General features: G+C 39.0%; 2 protein-coding genes across 3 annotated transcripts in view; one reads left to right on the forward strand and one right to left on the reverse strand.

Moving 5' to 3' along the window:
* LOC120473281 (zona pellucida sperm-binding protein 3) overlaps nucleotides 1-20,647 on the forward strand; it is a 194,702-nt gene that overhangs the window by 130,715 nt on the left and 43,340 nt on the right.
* Nucleotides 895-17,134, reverse strand: kcnk10b (potassium channel, subfamily K, member 10b). 2 transcript variants are annotated; one of them, XM_039662951.2, is made up of 7 exons: nucleotides 17,066-17,134; nucleotides 13,711-14,108; nucleotides 8,977-9,094; nucleotides 5,444-5,604; nucleotides 5,168-5,360; nucleotides 4,542-4,684; nucleotides 895-2,965 (listed from the first exon to the last, which is right to left on the reverse strand). In XM_039662951.2, the coding sequence occupies exons 1-7, from the start codon at nucleotides 17,070-17,072 to the stop codon at nucleotides 2,336-2,338; spliced, it is 1,650 nt and encodes a 549-aa protein (XP_039518885.2). In that variant the 5' UTR covers nucleotides 17,073-17,134; the 3' UTR covers nucleotides 895-2,335. The 2 variants fall into 2 exon arrangements, with proteins under 2 accessions (XP_039518885.2, XP_039518884.2); XM_039662950.2 differs by lacking the exon at nucleotides 17,066-17,134 and adding an exon at nucleotides 16,519-17,038.

Consider the following 20,647-nt stretch of genomic DNA (forward strand, 5'->3'; position numbering starts at 1 on the left):
CAATATTTAGTTTTATTTCGTATTACCACTGACAATATTTGGTATGTAATACATGAAAGTGCAATAGTATTAACAGTGTTTTAAAGGGCTAAATTTTATCAGCAACGAAATCAATTTCTTTCCATTTCATACATTTATACAACTAAGTATGCTCATGCTTTTTTTTTACTAAATACATTCAATTGTTTTCAATTAACATAATTAGTATACGTAATTTGAATAAATGCTAAAAGCATAATTATTTAAATGAAATCAAATAGATGCAAATAGTTAATAATAAACTATGCATTGATTGATTTCATTATAACTGACAAATACGTCATCCATCACATTAAGTATATTAAATGGGTCCAAATGGATGGATTTTATTTGCAATTCAAATACATTTGAGGCCTATATATTTTTAGTGTATAATAATTTTGATTTGTTTAATCTTTTTAATTGTACATGTTGTTTAATTGAATGTAACGTGAACCCAATGCCATTTCACAATGATCCCTGAGGTTTTGCGAACTCTGCTAAAGCGTGTGAAAACTCTCTCAGAGTAATGATTTTGGGATCTGTGTGTGTCACAGCACATGTCATCTGTAGACCTAAAGAGACCTGAAATCTGGAAAATATGGCTAATGATCGTGACAATCTGAGCAAATCAAATTTGGTGATGCATGAAACATACACAAGCGTGTGTGTCATGAAGGATGTCTGATTTATTGATGTGTTTTATGTGCATTTTTGTACAAGTTTCAAGGTTTTACGCCTGACTTTCCAACTTTTTGAAACAAGGCGAAATCAGGAACTGCCTACACTCTTAGAAGAAATGGTTCTATTTAGAACCAGAAATGGTTCCATCCCCCGCTTCATATATGGAACTGCAATAGGTTCTATATAGAACCGTTTAAAGGTTCTATTGGCCAAGTATGGAACCCCAGGGTTCTATATAGAACCCAGAGGAACCCTTTTTTAAGAGTGTATAGAACCTTTTAGGGGTTCCAAATACGTAGCGCTGATAGTATCTTTTAAGGTTCTATATAGAACCTTTTCTTCTATATAAAATATAGTGTATGCTATTTGGATCACCATCAAGTGCAAGAAATCCAAAGCCACATTTCATGATTTATTTTTACAAAGGCACTCATTACATTTAATGTAATGTTTGCACAGCCATTAATGTGATAACCATGACAACATGACCATGACTTTTTGAGACGTTCACTCCAGCTCACATCCCTGTGACGTTAACATCAGCATTACAAGATCAACCCCATTGCATGGCATTTTACCTGTGTGTGTGTTATTGTGGACCAATGCAATGGGTGAGTAATGTTTACATCCACACTTGACATTTTACATTGGAAGACGTTGTTCTGTGGCCATAAAATCAATGTGAATATAATATAACAACAAATCAGGCAGTGTTATGGCAATAATGGAATAATTGTGGGTTTTTGTGATTTACAGTAAAGTATTTGGACATTAAAGCCTTGCTTTATGAATGTGATCTGCTTGTCTCAAATGCAGCAGAATATGTCAACTAATGAAATCTTCTTGTCATCAATATGGCTTTGACTCGGGTCATTTTGTTTATCGCCAAAGACGGGATTGATATGTTTGTAGACTTCAGTGAGCGAAGCATTTAACAGACTGATTTGAAGTTGTGTAGAAACTGGCACCACAATCAAAAGGTTATTGAGAACGTCTCACAACCAAATTTGGCTTGGTGTTCAATAAGTTAGTGTTTCGAAAAAGTTCATGATTTTCCACCGTAAACATCATCGATGACAGATTCATCTGAGCAGCAGAAGATATTCATGCAGACATCACGATTTACAGCATAAAAGGCTTTCGGTGATCCATAATCCACCTGAAAACAGCAAAGTCTCTGTTGACTGTCCTGTGAAGAGTCCTCATGTTGTAAAGAATATAAAGGTAAAGGTTGTCCAAAAACTAAACATTCTGACATTATTTACAGACTTTGTTTTTTGTGGAACAAAAATTTCTGACTAAAGCAGATATGATGTCCAGAAAGATCTTTTTCATATCACTAATAATGTAAAATAAATCATTGTAAGCTCCAAAAGAAATCGTCCCCTTCCCCATCACAGCTGTCAATCCCGTTCAAGAAAGAAAGTCCTGAATGTTTGGAACAGAATTTCCCAATTTTGATGAACTGTCCCCGTCAGTCTGTATTCCTTGAGCTCTTTTCACATTTTTTTGGCAACTTGTCATTTGTCACAGTGAAAATCAGCTGCGGTTCAAGTCGAGCCACAGCTTTCAAAACAGACAGGCACATTTTCTGACGCCGCTTGTTTGCCTTCCCGTGCGTGTCGTCGCCTGCCTAGGGTTGATGCTCTTTCTGCTCGAGTCTTTTATTTCGCTCTTGTTCTTTGGCCTGGGCCGGTGCGAACCCGTTCTGCTGTTTGGGTTCCTCAGGAAAGTGAGGCAGACACGTAAAGCCAGTGTTTGCCTCGGCTATCTGCTCTTCCTCCACCTCCACCTCCTCCTCGTCCTCTCTTCTCTCCTCTCCCAGTGTGACATTGCTGCTGTTACTGCTGAGGATTTCGCCCTCCCCGTTTGCATCCTCTGGGATGTTCTTGCGGAGGTCTTTACTCCTGTTGCGTTTGGCCAGTTTGGTGAGCGAACCGAAGCGGTTGAGGAAGTTTTCCTCGGAGGAAACCGGCTCCGCCTTCAGCCGCAGGTTGTTCAGTTTAATGTTGATGCTCTCCTGCGAGGACGTCTTAAATCGGCCGGCGTCCAGACCAGCAAACACAGCCCGTTTTTCGAGCGACAGCATGTCCAGTGAATGGGCGCGCTGCTCCAGGCCCAGTCGTCTGCGCTCCATGCTGCGGATGGTGGCCGCCCGCTGAAGTTTGTCGTGGATCTCGCCGCTGAGGCGTCGTCGCGTCTCGCGGAACTCCGCTCGAACGTTTGCTTTCCATTCGGCCGCATGGGCCTTGAACTCTCCAACCTGTATTGGATGATAGAGAACACTGTGAGCGTGACATTTACAAACCATTCAGTAATGTGAGTCCAAAATTTTCGTATGCGTTTTTTCTAGTGTCAAATGATAAAAAAAAATGTGATCGCGATTAATGCAGAAAATCGCGATTAATGCGAAAAACGCAGAAAATCGAACCCGATCCGATTTTTTTATGACGGGCGAAAGTTTCAGGGGTATTGCAAGCATGACTGACATAACATGAGGTCGTATTTATTTTTAACGTGACTCGAATTTATTTTTATCGGACTCATTGTGCAAGGGCCTTAAGAAGGGAGAACGTACCACTTGTCTTAAAGCTTGTCTATGTAAAACAGCATTTACCATTTAAAGTCAACGTAAAATGGCACAAATGGCATACATTTTACAATTTAAACCCAATGTACAACAGATTTTGCCATTAGTGTTTATCATTTAAAGTAAACTTAAAACAGCGTTTGCCAAAAATGTTACAATTTAAAGCCAATGTAAAACATAAGTTACAATTTAAAATCGATGTAAAACAGCGTTAGCCAAATAATTACCATTTCAACCCAATGCACATCAGAATTTGCCATACATTTTACCATTTAAAGTCAATGTAAAACAGCGTTAGCCAAATAATTTCCATTTCAACCCAATGTACAACAGAGTTTGCCGTACATTTTACCATTTAAAGTCAATGTAAAACAGCGTTAGCCAAATAATTACCATTTCAACCCAATGTACAACAGAGTTTGCTGTACATTTTACCATTTAAAGTCAATGTAAAACAGCGTTAGCCAAATAATTTCCATTTCAACCCAATGTACAACAGAGTTTGCTGTACATTTTACCATTTAAAGTCAATGTAAAACAGCGTTAGCCAAATAATTACCATTTCAACCCAATGTACAACAGAATTTGCCATACATTTTACCATTTAAAGTCAATGTAAAACAGCGTTAGCCAAATAATTACCATTTCAACCCAATGTACAACAGAGTTTGCTGTACATTTTACCATTTAAAGTCAATGTAAAACAGCGTTAGCCAAATAATTTCCATTTCAACCCAATGTACAACAGAATTTGCCATACATTTTACCTTTTGAAGTCAATGTAAAAATCATTTACCATTTAAACCCTATATGTACAACAGAATTTGCCATAGATTTTTACCATTTTAAGTAAATCGAAAACCACATTTGCCAAAAATATTACAAATTAAAGCCAATGTAACAGCATATGCCAAAATTTGACTATTTAAAGTCAATTATTTACCATTTAAATTTAATCTTAAACAGCATTTGCAACTAATTTTACCATTTAAAGCCAACCTTTAACAGAATTTACCATTTAAAGTCAACGTAAAACAGCATTTGCTACAAATCTTTTTATTTTTAAGCCAACATTAAACAGAATTTACCGTTTAAAGTCAACTTACAACAGCATTTGCCATTAGTTTTATTGTTTATAACCTATTCTTCATGTGTTTTATACGTAGAAAAGGTAAATAAGACTTTGCTAAATTTAATATTGGACATCATTCTAAACTACTATGATATACCTTCAAAACTCATTTCATACCTCCTCTTTTGTTTTCTTGGACAGAACCCTGAGCCAGTCTCCGATCATGCTGAGAACCGCAGCGAAATACGCCAGACCCACCAAAATCCAGAACCAGACCACAGGCTTGTACCATTTCATGTACTCTATTCTGCGATCTCCACCTATAAAATAACCAAAACAGATTATTACCATTTGTCTTACAGCCTACTGTATATCAGCCAAAAGATCAAGACCTGCACTTAGTTGAAAGACACAAAATTGCCAGAAAAAGTATTTTGAGAAGGTGTCAGGTGAAATATGACACTAAAATGTAGTATTTTGGCAGATGTTTTTATCTAAAGCAGTGTATTTAATATGAATATATGACTTCACTGCACTTTTAAACATGAAGGTTCTTTATTGGCATTGACAGTTCCATAAAGAACCTTTCGCATTCATGAAAGTTTTCAAATATACAAAAGGTTTTTCATATTGAAAAAAAGGCTCTTTTTATGGAAAGGATCTTTGGGAACGAAGAGTTGGTCTCCTATGGCATTTCAGCAAACATTTTAAGAGTGTAAACCAATGATTTGTGTGTCACTAGCACCATACTCTCTACCAGTTGAGCTCTAAGAATTAAGAAATGTCCCAATCGGTGCTCATACCTGCTACATAATCTCCAATGCCGACGGTCGTGAGAGTGATGACGACAAAGTATATGGCCTCTAAAGTACTCCATCCCTCGATGTGTTTGAAAATCACAGCTGGGATGGTGACGAAAATAATGCAGCCAGCGATGATGAAGAGTATGGTGGAGGTGACGCGGATCTTGGTCTGACTGATTTGCTTGTGTTTTTGCTGTGAATGGCGGCAGGTGAATTAACATATTTATAAAACCAATAAGCAGTTGAAAATCCTCATTCTAAAGTAATTCTACTCACCCTGAAAACTTTTTCCACCTTCAAGATGCTCTTCATGAACATGGTCCCTAGTTGATCACCAATTCCGGCCAACAGGAAGCCAAACAGAGGGATGCCAAATATGGCATAAAGGATGCAGAAAATCTTTCCGCCTTCAGTGCTGGGTGCGATGTTTCCATAGCCTGCAGATGTGGGCGGAGAAGACAAGAGGTTATTTAATGGTTCTGATGTAAGCAGCTCTAGTTGACCCCCTGTATTAAATCTGCATTGATTCACAGATACAGAGAGAGACAATTGCTGGGTTTCATTGGGGAAACATGGCAGTAATTATTGATTGTTGAACAAAAGGGAAGTTAAGACAAGGACAAGAGAGGAGATCTGTGTTCTGCAGTCGGTTGCATGAAGGTCTGTGCAAATCTCAGTTCCCTTTTTAAAGAGCTTTTGCCCTGGATCACCTGTGTGTACCCGTTTACACCTTTCCACTTAGTTTCAACCACTTCTGTCATCTGACTTCTTCAATGGTCAGGTAAATGTATGGGTTTTTTTCAGATCTTTCGATCTAATGGACAAAATAAGCTTGAGCAATTTTTACACATGAAAGCGACTAGAGCATCTTTCGTTTCTGCTCTGACAGCCACAAGACCAGCTGAACACTGTGAGTGTGTGTTAGAAATCAGGAATGGTGAGAAAATGTTTTTTCGTCTTCAAACCAAACTTGGGTCTCCCGCTGACAAAGTTTAAATCTTGTCTGGCTAGCGTTTCCCATAATATGTACTCGTTAGGTCACTAGGAGGAGAGCACACGAGTGTTTACATTATGAAATCAATCCGGTCAAATGCTTTTTCGACTACCTCTAGAAATGGTCGAAAGTGGACAAGCTCACAACGTTTTAGACCCTGTTTACACCTGCATTAAGTGTCTTCTCCTTGTGATCACATTGACTAAAATGCATCTTAATACCAGGTGTAAACAGGGCCTTTGAGAAATCAGTATGCATTTTGAGATGGTCCTCACTGCAGAACATGAAATCCAGAGGGAGGAGTTCCCTAACCCCACCCCTAATCCTACCCCTCTCCACCCCCTGATCCCTAACCCCACCCTTAATCCATCTCTGCCCCCTGATCCCTAACCCCACCCCTAATCCTACCCCTCTCCACCCCCTGATCCCTAACCCCACCCTTAATCCATCTCTGCCCCCTGATCCCTAACCCCACCCCTAATCCTACCCCTTTCCACCCCCTGATCCCTAACCCCACCCTTAATCCTACCCCTCTCCGCCCCCTGATCCCTAACCCCACCCCTAAACCTACCCATCTCCACCCCCTGATCCCTAACCCCACCCCTAAACCTACCCATCTCCACCCCCTGATCCCTAACCCCACCCCTAAACCTACCCATCTCCACCCCCTGATCCCTAATCCCACCTCTAATCCTACCCATCTCCACCCCCTGATCCCTAACCCCACCCCTAAACCTACCCATCTCCACCCCCTGATCCCTAACCCCACCCCTAAACCTACCCATCTCCACCCCCTGATCCCTAACCCCACCTCTAATCCTACCCATCTCCACCCCCTGATCCCTAACCCCACCCCTAATCCTACCCATCTCCACCCCCTGATCCCTAACCCCACCCCTAAACCTACCCATCTCCACCCCCTGATCCCTAACCCCACCCCTAAACCTACCCATCTCCACCCCCTGATCCCTAACCCCACCTCTAAACCTACCCATCTCCACCCCCTGATCCCTAACCCCACCCCTAAACCTACCCATCTCCACCCCCTGATCCCTAACCCCACCCCTAAACCTACCCATCTCCACCCCCTGATCCCTAACCCCACCCCTAAACCTACCCATCTCCACCCCCTGATCCCTAAACCCACCCCTAATCCTACCCATCTCCACCCCCTGATCCCTAACCCCACCCCTAAACCTACCCATATCCACCCCCTGATCCCTAACCCCACCCCTAAACCTACCCATCTCCACCCCCTGATCCCTAACCCCACCTCTAATCCTACCCATCTCCACCCCCTGATCCCTAACCCCACCCCTAAACCTACCCATCTCCACCCCCTGATCCCTAACCCCACCCCTAAACCTACCCATCTCCGCCCCCTGATCTCTAACCCCACCCCTAATCCTACCCATCTCCACCCCCTAAACCCTAAACCCACCCCTAATCCTACCCATCTCTGCCCCCTGATCCCTAACCCCACCCCTAAACCTACCCATCTCCGCCCCCTGATCTCTAACCCCACCCCTAATCCTACCCATCTCCACCCCCTAAACCCTAAACCCACCCCTAATCCTACCCATCTCTGCCCCCTGATCCCTAACCCCACCCCTAAACCTACCCATCTCCGCCCCCTGATCTCTAACCCCACCCCTAATCCTACCCATCTCCACCCCCTAAACCCTAAACCCACCCCTAATCCTACCCATCTCTGCCCCCTGATCTCTAACCCCACCCCTAAACCTACCCATCTCCGCCCCCTGATCTCTAACCCCACCCCTAATCCTACCCATCTCCACCCCCTAAACCCTAAACCCACCCCTAATCCTACCCATCTCCACCCCCTGATCCCTAACCCCACCCCTAAACCTACCCATCTCCACCCCCTGATCCCTAACCCCACCCCTAAACCTACCCATCTCCGCCCCCTGATCTCTAACCCCACCCCTAATCCTACCCATCTCCACCCCCTAAACCCTAAACCCACCCCTAATCCTACCCATCTCTGCCCCCTGATCCCTAACCCCACCCCTAAACCTACCCATCTCCGCCCCCTGATCTCTAACCCCACCCCTAATCCTACCCATCTCCACCCCCTAAACCCTAAACCCACCCCTAATCCTACCCATCTCCGCCCCCTGATCTCTAACCCCACCCCTAATCCTACCCATCTCCACCCCCTAAACCCTAAACCCACCCCTAATCCTACCCATCTCTGCCCCCTGATCTCTAACCCCACCCCTAATCCTACCCATCTCCACCCCCTAAACCCTAACCCCACCCCTAAACCTACCCATCTCCGCCCCCTGATCTCTAACCCCACCCCTAATCCTACCCATCTCCACCCCCTAAACCCTAAACCCACCCCTAATCCTACCCATCTCCACCCCCTGATCCCTAACCCCACCCCTAATCCTACCCATCTCCACCCCCTAAACCCTAAACCCACCCTTAATCCTACCCATCTCCACCCCCTGATCCCTAACCACACCCCTAATCATACCCATCTCCACCCCCTGATCCCTAACCCCACCCCTAATCCTACCCATCTCCGCCCCCTGGATCTCGTGTACTGCAATGAGGTGCTACTGTGCATTTTTGGTCAAGGCCAAGTTTACTTTTATTATTTTAGTTTTGATTCATTTCCAGTTATCAATTTTAGTGCTTCAACATTTATTTGGCAATGCAACATTTCAAAAAATCCAAATATTTTCTCTAACCCAATTTTGTATAGTACCAGAATATTTGTTTTCCGTATTGCGTTTGAACTATCTGATGTTATATTTTGCGATGTTTGAAGGTTGGCTTATTTCACCTATCGTGGTGATGACGGTCCCAGCGAAGAAGAAAGCGCTGCCGAGATCCCAGTGGCTCGAGTTATAGGACGTGTCTCCAATGGGACTCACTCCAGCGCTGACCGCGTCGACTGCATGCTGGGAAAAGATACATGGAGAAAAAGAGTCAAATGGCCATTTTGTAAGCAGAACCCCCGCTTTGGGTTTCTGTGGCTGAAAAACCTGCATTGAAGATCAATGGGCTCCATCTGTCAGTAATCTGATCAGGCGTTGTGACTCTTCTTAAAGAATTTTAAGGAATAGTATAATGAGTTATGCTGAGTAAATTTAGTCAATATATCGGTAAGTCCTGAGCAGACTCTGGTCATGCTGTCTTTATGATATCCACTCAAATCTCGCTTTGATCGTAAAGCAGTACAAGATGTTTTAGTACCCAGAAACAAAACATTTTTTAACAGAAATAACAATCAGCAATCAATCCATTTAAAACTATTCAATAAGTCAGATACACTCTTAAACGTAAAGAGCTGGCATCGATGGATACATGAAGAACCTTTAAAGTCCCTCTGTGGTGAAAATCAAGCTTTTAATGTTGTTAACATGTGTTTTTAATACGCTTTAAGACAAACCATGTGTAAGTTGATCAGTCGACAGCATTGCTGAGTATTTCCTCCTTAAAACTGCAGTGAACCAAAGACACGCTTTGAAATCGCTGGTGTTTCTGACGTCACAAACCACCTTGTAACCAATCAGATCAACGTGTGACCGTCAACCAGTGGATCTCTGAGTGGGCTCATTTGCATATTCATAGAACCACGTACAAAGAAAATGAGACAAGGGTGTCGAGTTACATTCAAGCTATTTAAGGCATGAATAGTTTTTTCCCCAGAATTTTTTTTTTTTTTTAAATGAGTCGTTTAGGTGATTTATTAACTACAGGGGCACTTTAACATCCATGGAAGCTTTACTTCCCATAAAGGGTCTTTATAGTGAGAAAAAAGGTTCTTTAGATTCTTAATAATGGTAATTTTAAGAACTGGTCACTGAGATCACTAATTTCTTTAATGGCATCACTGCAAACCCGTTCTTGAAAAACACAACGAAACAACATGCTGTCAGCAAGAAAACGATGAAGTCTGAGTAATATTTCTTCTGCTCCGGTAGGATTTGCCAAGTGTCCTGATGGGAAGATGTTTGAGTCAGTCCTGCTGACAGCCAAGAACAACAACACCTGGTGGTCTCGCATGACAGGACAGATACATGTCAACATGACTGGCATCTAATTCTGGTGAGATTAAATCAGGTTTAAAGGCTTTTTCAAGCCGAATCTGCAACATTAAGATGCTTTACGTGCCCGACAAAATGTTGGTTGGGTTGATCAAAGCTTTTGCACACAATTAACTATTGATAGTTTATGCTTTTTAGCAAGTAAACGGTGTTTTAGTGTAATTACAAACATCCATCAGCTTGTGCTTCTTGTGTCTTTCTGCAGTGAAAGACAATATTTATCAAGTAAACGTAAAAATAACTGATATTGTTTGTAATATTTCAAGATCAACACTTACTGGACTGAAGCAACTTTGGTTTACTTAATTATCCATGTAAGTCTCAAATATGATCATCAGGCTTTTGAGGGCGGTTTATACAGTATGTTCATCTCTCAATCGTATTGCATTGCATTATATGAGATTTGATCATAACACTAAGCATTTAAATATCATCTTACTAAGACATATTATTGGTAGATTTAGAGCGACGACTGATATTTATATGAATTTGATGTAAGTAGTCTGCTATATTATGTCATCTTATTTTTTGGTCATGAATATCAGCATCTGCCCTAAATTTTATTTTATTTTATTTTTTGCTAATTTTGGGCCTCTGACTAAAACCAAGGTGTTTTTCCCAACATATTCTCACTATTTGAGCTATAAAAGCATGGTTTATCAAATATGATACTCAACCAAAAAATACATACGCATGCTTTCCAGGGTCCGTGATTGTTTTGTCCGGTTCTGTCCTGTGGGGTTACAGTATGGACCGGTTTGGACACGATGAGGACGACTAAAGGCTTTTCTCTCAGGAGATTTTGCCTTTATTGGGCCAAACGTTAAATAATTGATTACCTCAGAGCCTATTCCCTAAACACCACGTCGAGGTTTTTTTTTTTCAATTAATTGGCTGGAAATGGAGAATTGATTTATTTTTTATTTGAAGATGTAGGGCAAATGATATGAGTCACTCACAAATGACTCTACGAGGACAAATGAAGAGGCAAGCGGTTTTGTCGGGTTTTTGAGTGAAAACTAAAACTAGGTCAGGCTGTAGAACGATCACATGAGCACAAGAGATGTTTAAACATTTAGGACCAGATTTACTACTAACGTTAAAAAACTACTGTGACTCGCTGGATAGGCAAGGACAGGGTCATATTTCAATAAAGCACACAAGCTGATTTACTAAAGTTTGCGCGAGTCAATTTATTGGTATTTGCGGCATTACTTACCATGTTTTAAAGCAGCCGCTAATTTGTTTTATATTCGTCTGTATAGTTTTTATTTATTTAAGAACTTCAAGTTCAACTAAATGAAAACGAGGAATGTTGCCGCGCGTCTCAGGTGGAAAACGCGCGCATGTTAGAAATAGAACCAACGCCTATTTTTCACGCGACACGAAAGCGCGTTGGAAGCGTTTCCAGACAAAACACAATAGGAAACGATGTTTGTACCATGTTTATATGAATACATATTCATAAATTACATTTTGATGTCTGAAAGTCTAAGTTTTGACATAAATTCAGGTATCAATGTAATTTAAACAAATAATAATATTAATAATAAATTATCAATTTTCAAATATTGCCATTATATATAATTTTGTGTCATTTTTATTTTTTAAACAGTCGAGTCATGTGGGTGAGATCCATTATATAACAGGCTGAGAAAACATTCTTTGTTCAGTTTACTGGGTATCGTAACAAAAAAAAAAGGTAGAATAAAGGCAGAAACAATGAGCTCAAAGAATACATGTTGTTAAATGATTAGGAAACATAGAAAACTTTAGCATTGGTGCTTTTTTACATACTCAAAATATGAGTGTGATAAAGTCAACAAACTGAAAAAATGTAGGTAATATTATAATGTTAAAACTGGTTACATAAAATTGGTATCGTTCAGGAACCGGTATCAAAGTCAAGGTATCCGTATCGGTATTGAACATTTTGTTACGATGGTAAACTGAACAAAGAATGTTTTCTCAGCTGTTATAAAATGATCTCATCCACTCTTCCAGTAATTCCTGGTAGGCTGTGTAGGATGTGTTGTGAGAAATCAATGCAAAGCTTTAATTGCCGGCAACACATTTCCTTATTATATGCAAGAAGTGTTATGTAACACCCAGTGCTGGTGCTTTACACAGAGAGACTTTCTGCTGCTGATGCCCAGAGGGATTCATGTCAGTCTTGGAGTGACATTTACTGATCAATTAGAGCTCAGCGCCGGCCGGAGCAAACAGCAGAGGAGACGGGGAGGTCGTGTTGTTATGACTCTCACCATCGCTGGAAAAGGCTGCTTTTGAGTCTTTAAACATCCAACGGTTAGACAGAGAATCTCCAAAGAAGCCTTTACCATGAACGGTTTTTAAATTGAACGCTTTCTAAATAGATAGATGTAATATTTTTATGTCTCGGCTTTCTATACCAACTAACTTTGTTAGGGTTAATCTCTCAAAAACGTGTAATATTTCACCCCAAAATCAAATGGAGAAAAAAAAAGGTTTTAGGGCCATCAAGCCTTTTTGCATTGTGAAATTGTTTTCATGAGAATTAAGCTTATTTTCTCCCAAAAGGATAATTATGGTGATGTTAATAAAGAGCTTTTATTGAAATGATAAATTGTAAAATGTTTTATTTGCTATGCTGCCTTTTTTTTATTTAAGCTGATTTAAATGTATAAAAAAATCATAATACAGTATTATTTGGAAATGTAAATTTGTTTTTAAAAATAATGTATATTTTAAATATAATATAAGAGTGCTTTTCTTCATATAAAAATAATGTATAAACATTTTTTATTTAAGAATAGAAAAATGTATAAAAGGATCATTATATATATATATATATATATATATATATAACTATACACTGTAAAAAATATTTTCAAGATTTGTTATCACAACATATTTCCTTTAGTCAAATCAACTTTATAATAATTTATTTAGTTGAGATAACTTATTATTTTGAGTTTCTGATGGTTAAATTAATCTACTTCATTTTATTAACTCACCTTTTCCGGTTCAATGAACTTAAAATTTTAAGGCAACCAGGTTACTTACTTTTTTTTTTAAGTTAAACCTTCAATATTTTTTTACAGTGTACTTTTTTATATTTTATAAAATTATACCTGAAGGATCATGTGACTGAAGACTGGAGTAATGATGTTGAAAGTTCAGCTTTGCATCACAGAAAAAAATTATATTTAAAAGTATATTAGAATAGAAAACTAATAAATAAAATTGTAATAATATATCACAATATTACTTTTTTCTGTATTTTTGATCAAAGAAATGCAGCCTTGGTGAGCATAAAAAATAGTAATGTTTCCAAACTTTCCGGTATGATATGCATCTGTGTGCATGGCCTATATAAACACACATATGTAGTATATATAATATTTTTTTTTAGATATTGTATGAAGTATGATCTAGGCATTATTCCATGTATCATATGATCCCTCCTAACTGATCTGTGATCTGACCTTGATCAGGTCCTCGAGTTCGGCCGGAGAGACGCAGGGGTTCCTCTTCAGGAACAGGGCCTTCTCCTGAGTGATGCTGTCCTTCTGGTTACTCTCGAAGGGTTGTTCCAGCGCCCGAAACGCCAGCCCGCCGCACACCAGGTACGACACCACCACCACGAACACGGCCAGCACCGTCTTCCACTTCATGACGGAGTGCAGATCCGAGCCGTCCGCTCCCGAGTCCATCCCGGCGAGAGCGCTGGCGGAGCGGGACGAGATGGAGAGGCGCGGGAGAGGGCAGTGAGCGTTCGCTTGGACCTCGCAGCCCGCCGGGTTCTGAATGACCTGAACCAGACCTGACTGAACCGCGGCGGACTCAACCTTCTTCACAGGGACGATGTTTGTCTGAACAGCCACTGAGAAAGAGACAGAGAAGACATTATTAACCCTTATTTAACCAAGTCACTTAAGAACAAGTTGAGATGGATGAAGGGAGGGGATGGATGGATGGATGGATGGATGGATGAAGGGAGGGGATGGATGGATGGATGAAGGGAGGGGATGGATGGATGGATGAAGGGGATGGATGGATGGATGGATGAAGGGAGGGGATGGATGGATGGATGGATGAAGGGAGGGGATGGATGGATGGATGAAGGGGATGGATGGATGGATGGATGAAGGGAGGGGATGGATGGATGGATGGATGAAGGGAGGGGATGGATGGATGGATGAAGGGAGGGGATGGATGGATGGATGGATGAAGGGAGGGGATGGATGGATGGATGAAGGGAGGGGATGGATGGATGGATGAAGGGAGGGGATGGATGGATGGATGGATGAAGGGAGGGGATGGATGGATGGATGAAGGGGATGGATGCTGGATGGATGGATGGATGAAGGGAGGGAATGGATGGATGGATAAAGGTGATGGATGGATGGATGAAGGGAGGGATGGATGGATGGATGGATGAAGGGAGGGGATGGATGGATGAATGGATGAAGGGATGGGATGGATGGATGAATGGATGAAGGGAGGGGACGGATGGATGGATGGATGGATGAAGGTGATGGATGGATGGATGAATGGATGAAGGGAGGGGATGGATGGAGGGATGGATGGATGGATGGATGAAGGGGATGGATGATGGATGGATGGATGGATGGATGGATGGATGGATGAAGGGGATAGATGGATGGATGGATGAAGGAAGGTGACGGATGGATGGATGGATGGATGAAGGGAGGTGATGGATGGATGGATGGATGGATGAAGGGAGGGGATGGATGGATGGATGGATGGATGAAGGGAGGTGATGGATGGATGGATGGATGGATGGATGGATGAAGGGAGGGGATGGATGGATGGATGGATGGATGAAGGGAGGGGATGGATGGATGAATGGATGAAGGGAGGGGATGGATGGATGGATGGATGGAGGGATGGATGGATGGATGAAGGGGGTGGATGATGGATGATGGATGGATGGATGGATGGATGAAGGGATGGATGGATGGATGGATGAAGGGATGGATGGATGGATGGATGGAGGGATGGATGGAGGGATGGATGGATGAAGGGGATGGATGATGGATGGATGGATGGATGAAGGGGATGGATGATGGATGATGGATGGATGGATGGATGGATGAAGGGATGGATGGATGGATTGATCTCCATTTAATCTCAATCCTAGAAGCAACAGAGATCCAGAGAATATTGTTTGTAATTTCTCTGTGTATTAATGACACAAACCGGTGGAGAAACATGTATTCTATTCAGTTCTATTCTGGTATTTTTCATCATGATAAACAACACAAACAATGCAGTAAAACATGCACTAATAGCCAGAGAATGCCGAGGTGTGTGTGGCCGATTACAGAGGCGTTAGATGTTTCTCCTGAGAAGCTTTAATCCAATCCTCTGGTTGAGAGACATTTCTGCTTATGACTTCACCACAGAGATGCTTTAATATTCATCTCTTTTCTAAGGTGATTTTGTATTCCTTGTGTATTGCAACCGTATCACTGAACGAGGTGAATGCTTAAAACAAACGAGCACATTAGCTGTCAGATGGATTCGATCTGGAGGGTGTCAGAGCCCTTGCAGTCACCCCTTTTAACGATTCAGAGCTCCCTTTGTGGGGGACAGTGGGCGGAGCCTGTGAGTCAGAGTGATGTAATGCTCAAACCACCCCATTATAATTATGCAGACTCCGCCCCCTCGCCTGCCTCACTACATCAGTCCCTTTGTAAAAATGAAACAGAAAATGATGCAAGTTTGGGTTTCATCAAACACAATATCGATTCAATAAACCGAACACACATGTGCATATTTCTCTGTCGATTTTTACAATGAGGCATTGGACGCCTGTCACTACATCTGCTCAGAGATATAAAACATGTCAGCATGGACCACACAAATCAATATCCAATAAAGTATAGAAACTGTTATGGATGTGTCCATCAAAATTACAATGAGTAATCCAATGAATCTAAGACAAAAGCCCATATAGGCTAGAAAACACATGTGATTAGTGACACTTTTCAATGAATACATAAATATGCATGTGTGTGTGTGTGAATAAAGTATATATACAGCTAATTATCACTGATTACATGATTGCAACACGCATTTTTCCTGGAAAAGCACTTCAAATGTTTCCTCTCAAATCTCAAATGCTAATTTTTCATATAAGCAAAAAAACAAATGCAAGACAGATCCTTTAATAAAATAATATAAGAAACAGTGACAATCAATCAAACCAAGTTATTTGTCATTGAAAGAGCAGAAGTTGAGTGAAATAACAGACTGACACGACTAACCTTGTTCAGGATCCCAGTTCACCTGTTTCCTTGGGTTCTCTAACGGGAATTTCATGATGGTCCAGAAGGGCTTTCCGTATCAAAGTGTCAAATAAAGCTATCCTAACAACACACACACAAACCAAAGACTACAGCAGGCTACATTCTCGCTGCTCTCTGGGTGTTTGTTTCTTTACAATAAGCAAATGGTTCAAAGCCAAGAGGTGATGATGATGATGATGATGATGATGATGGTGATGATGCTCGAGCACGCCTTACTCTCTCTACTCTCTCCACCCAACCACTCTCATCAGCTCCAGGCTCACATCACTTCGAGGAAAGCGAAACAAAGCGCGAAACATTAGCTGGGAATGGGATTGAATCATGTCGCGAATGTTGGAGCGTTTCGGCGTCGCGCGTAAATCACTTTCCTTTGTTTCAGCAACGCCTCATCCTTTGTGTCAGGATTCCCAACGAGGCTTTTACTCGTGGAGAAGCTGTTCGGGCATTCATACTCGCTATAATCATGGAGATGTGATTTTGAGGTTGACAAATAAGTTGTACTCACTGATCATCGCGTGTTTCGCCCGCCGGTGTGTGTGTGTGAAGCGGCTCAGAAGCGCGTGGAGAGCAGGTGTGCCTGAGCGCGCGAGGGCTGGACTCACGAGCAGCGAATCAACACTACACACAGTTATGAATTATTTATGGAAAGTGTGGGATGAATTAACTTGATAAATACATAAACATCTTCATAATTATTAAAAAGAAAAAAAAATCACATAATACGGTTACTAAATATTTATGACAATACTATAATATTTATAGTTCTATATAAATATTAGTTCTATATCTATATTCTATAATATTTAACATTGCATATTGTGAAATATTGTCATTAATAATATATTATGTTAGATATTAGGCTTATGAGCTACCATTTGCATGATTACACTGCACACAGCATTATAATAATAAATACAAAATAAAAATGAAATATGTAATATTGTTTTACATTTTGAATTTTTTTTTTCATTTTACTAAAATATTTAATTTTTATTTTGTATTTATTATTATAATGCTGTGTGCAGTGTAATCATGCAAATGGTAACTCATAAGCATAATATTTAACATAATATATTGTTCATTACAATATTTGAATTATTTTACATTTTGAAAAAAAAATCTATTACATTTTTATATTCACAATGTTACGATATTTGGTTGTCAAATCTCATTTACAGGAAGGATAAATCTTCAGCTGTGGGTTTTATTAAGTTGCTCAATCCATAAACACCCTCATGATAATTTAAAAACCATAACCGAGTGTATTAATTTAACCCATTATTGTTTGGATGCTGTATTTTTATTAATTATTTAAATATAATAATAACACTATTATAATAATACTTAACATTTCAGAATGCATTTCATATCATCATTTATTTTTTTTATCTTTTTTTATCAGTAGATTTTCCCATCATGATGTATTACAAATCATATGTACTTTGTTGATGGATTTAAATGTGGAGTGTCTATTTGCATGATTAAGTTTTCAATCAGTAAAACATTAAAAATAAATAAATAAAATCAATCAAAATATGTTATTAAAATGTAATATGATTAATAATTTTACATTTTAATAAAATGTAATATAAATCTAATACATTTTAATTTAAAAAAAAAATGTTATCTCATGCACACTTCTGTCAAATCCCACTTACAGGAAAAATGATGGTTTATTAGTTTCTCAAGCCATAAAACCCTCATTTATACATAATAGGGTGTATTCATTTATCCCATTACTGTAAGTGCATATTTATTCATTCTTTAAATATGACAATACTATTATTATATAATACGTAACATTGCACATTGCATTTAATATTATAATTTAAACATATTATCATTCAGTAAGTGATATGATTCCTGTTTTATGTTTCAGGACTTTTATTTTTATATTGTTTTGTCTTCCTGTGCTTTGTTCCTGTCTCCATAGTAACCCTTTTTAGTCTCCATGCTACAAATACACCTGTTCCTTATTAGCCTTTTTATATGTAAATACTCATTCCCTTGTCCCCCCATATCACCCCAAACCCTCAAATAGGGCATTATTTGAGGAAACCATAGTGGACGTTATTGAGTGCACTCACTCAATCCCACAATGCACTGCAATAATACAATGTACGCTCAACGGCTGTCTGAATTCTCTCACAAGTGAACTATATTGGTGGACTATAGGGGGAATAGTGAATAAGGGTTTTCGGCGAAAATTTTTGGCAGTTTCCTTGTTCTCCCAGTTTGATCATCATCATCGTATTTATGTTTCCTATGTTGGATTAATTGGTTTGTGTGCTTTTGGATTAAAAACTGTTTGCAATACATCCTTGATAATTATATTATATTATATTAGTATTATATTATATTATATTATATTATATTAATTATATTAGCAGTAGTTTTGCCATATTATATTAATTATATTAGCAGTAGTTTTGCCATCACAATCATTCATTTTCTGCATTACAAATCATTTATGAACTTATTGATGCAAATCCGGAAGGTATCACTTCACCATTACACTTTCGATCAATAAAATATTATAATAAATAAAAATGAAATGTAAAATTGTATTTTACATTTGATTATTTTGTTCTGACAAATCTGATGCTTTTTAATGCCAAATAGACCTAATATTGTCTAATAGCATTGCTGAATTATTGTACAGTTAGTTCTGCTCAGTGAGATCATATTTACAGGACGGAGAGTTCTTCATCATTGTTGATGTGGTCTGGTCTGTTTGCATTGAGCAGGAAGCACCCGGAGATTCCTCATGAAATATGGATGAAACTGTACCTCACCTCCTTAAGACCCAGCATCTATTAGTAATGATGAGTGTGAGATCATAAACACACATGCAGTTTTCTATATGAAATATTCAGTATCAGGTGGACTGTTTATTCTGATGCGCCTTTACAGATTCATTAGTACTGGAAAATGATTGACTAGTGGGGAAAAAATGATTGATTTAAGTGTTTAAAATAGTCACTCTAAATATCTCCAGTTGCGGTGAAATAGTTTATATTAAATAGGTTAATTGACATATTTCACAATATTACTCTAACAGATTTCTTATTTAAACTTATTTCACCTCATTCCTCTTTTAGATGATTGCAGTCAGCAGAAAGTGTGGGACAGATTTGGACAGTATGAATACAAAATGACAGTATGAGGCCTTGAAATGTAACTTTATTTTTATTCAATGAACAATAATATTTTTTTATTATTATTTAGAATTTTGAGGGGATTTTGTGTATCCATGGAATGAATTTTTTCTACAATTTATATATATATATATATATATATATATATATATAATTTTATATATATAATTTAAAAAAAATAATAATTTTAATGTGTGTATATATATATATATATATAGCTATATATATATATACATTAAAATTATTATTTTTTTGGTTATTATTTTTCAATAAATTCAATATTTCAGATTAAAACAGAGTGAATGCCTTTAAAATCCATCTTTTAAAATGAGAATAGTTCAAATAAAACCTTGTAATTTCATGATGTCACACCTGTATCGCTCCCTGCACAATTATATAGTGAAGCTTTTGGATTCTCAGTTGTTTTTTGGACATAATTTCCTAATTTTATCAGGTTTTGAATTAAAATATATTTATGCATTCTAAAAGATTACTTTTTGTCAAGGTTGATATATTTTTTAAGTATCAGGTTTTGCATTATGATTACATTCATTAACATTTTGTTAGGAATGGAACATGTGGAAAGCATTTTATTTGTTACTCAGTATTTAATTGATAATTAAAGAATCTGACAAAATAAGGAATTGATAGTAATAATTAAAAACACACATTTTGCAATATTGGCATTTAATTCTTGGCAATTTATCCTAATTATCCTAATGCTATCTTGCAATCCTATCCTCTCTCTCTCTCTCTCTCTCTCTCTCTCTCTCTCTCAGTTTATCATGGACCCCATTGACGGTGGGGAAAAATAAATTGGGGGTCAACGGGGTCCATCAGCTGTTCGGTTGACGACATATTCTTCAAAATATATATTTTTTGTGTTAAGCAGAGGACAGAAATTAATTCGGATTTGGAACAACTTGAGG

This window comes from Pimephales promelas, chromosome 15 (assembly GCF_988280905.1).
Source record: "Pimephales promelas chromosome 15, fPimPro1.hap1.1, whole genome shotgun sequence".
NCBI lineage: Eukaryota > Metazoa > Chordata > Actinopteri > Cypriniformes > Leuciscidae > Pimephales > Pimephales promelas.

Excerpts from the sequence above, each read along its gene's own strand:
- kcnk10b (XM_039662950.2), bottom strand. The coding sequence starts at position 16,573 with ATGAAATTCCCGTTAGAGAACCCAAGGAAACAGGTGAACTGGGATCCT. Across the intron at positions 5,361-5,443 it reads AGGTGGAAAAAGTTTTCAGG|CAAAAACACAAGCAAATCAG; the intron begins GTGAGTAGAATT and ends CGCCATTCACAG. Across the intron at positions 2,966-4,541 it reads CCAAGAAAACAAAAGAGGAG|GTTGGAGAGTTCAAGGCCCA; the intron begins GTATGAAATGAG and ends CATCCAATACAG.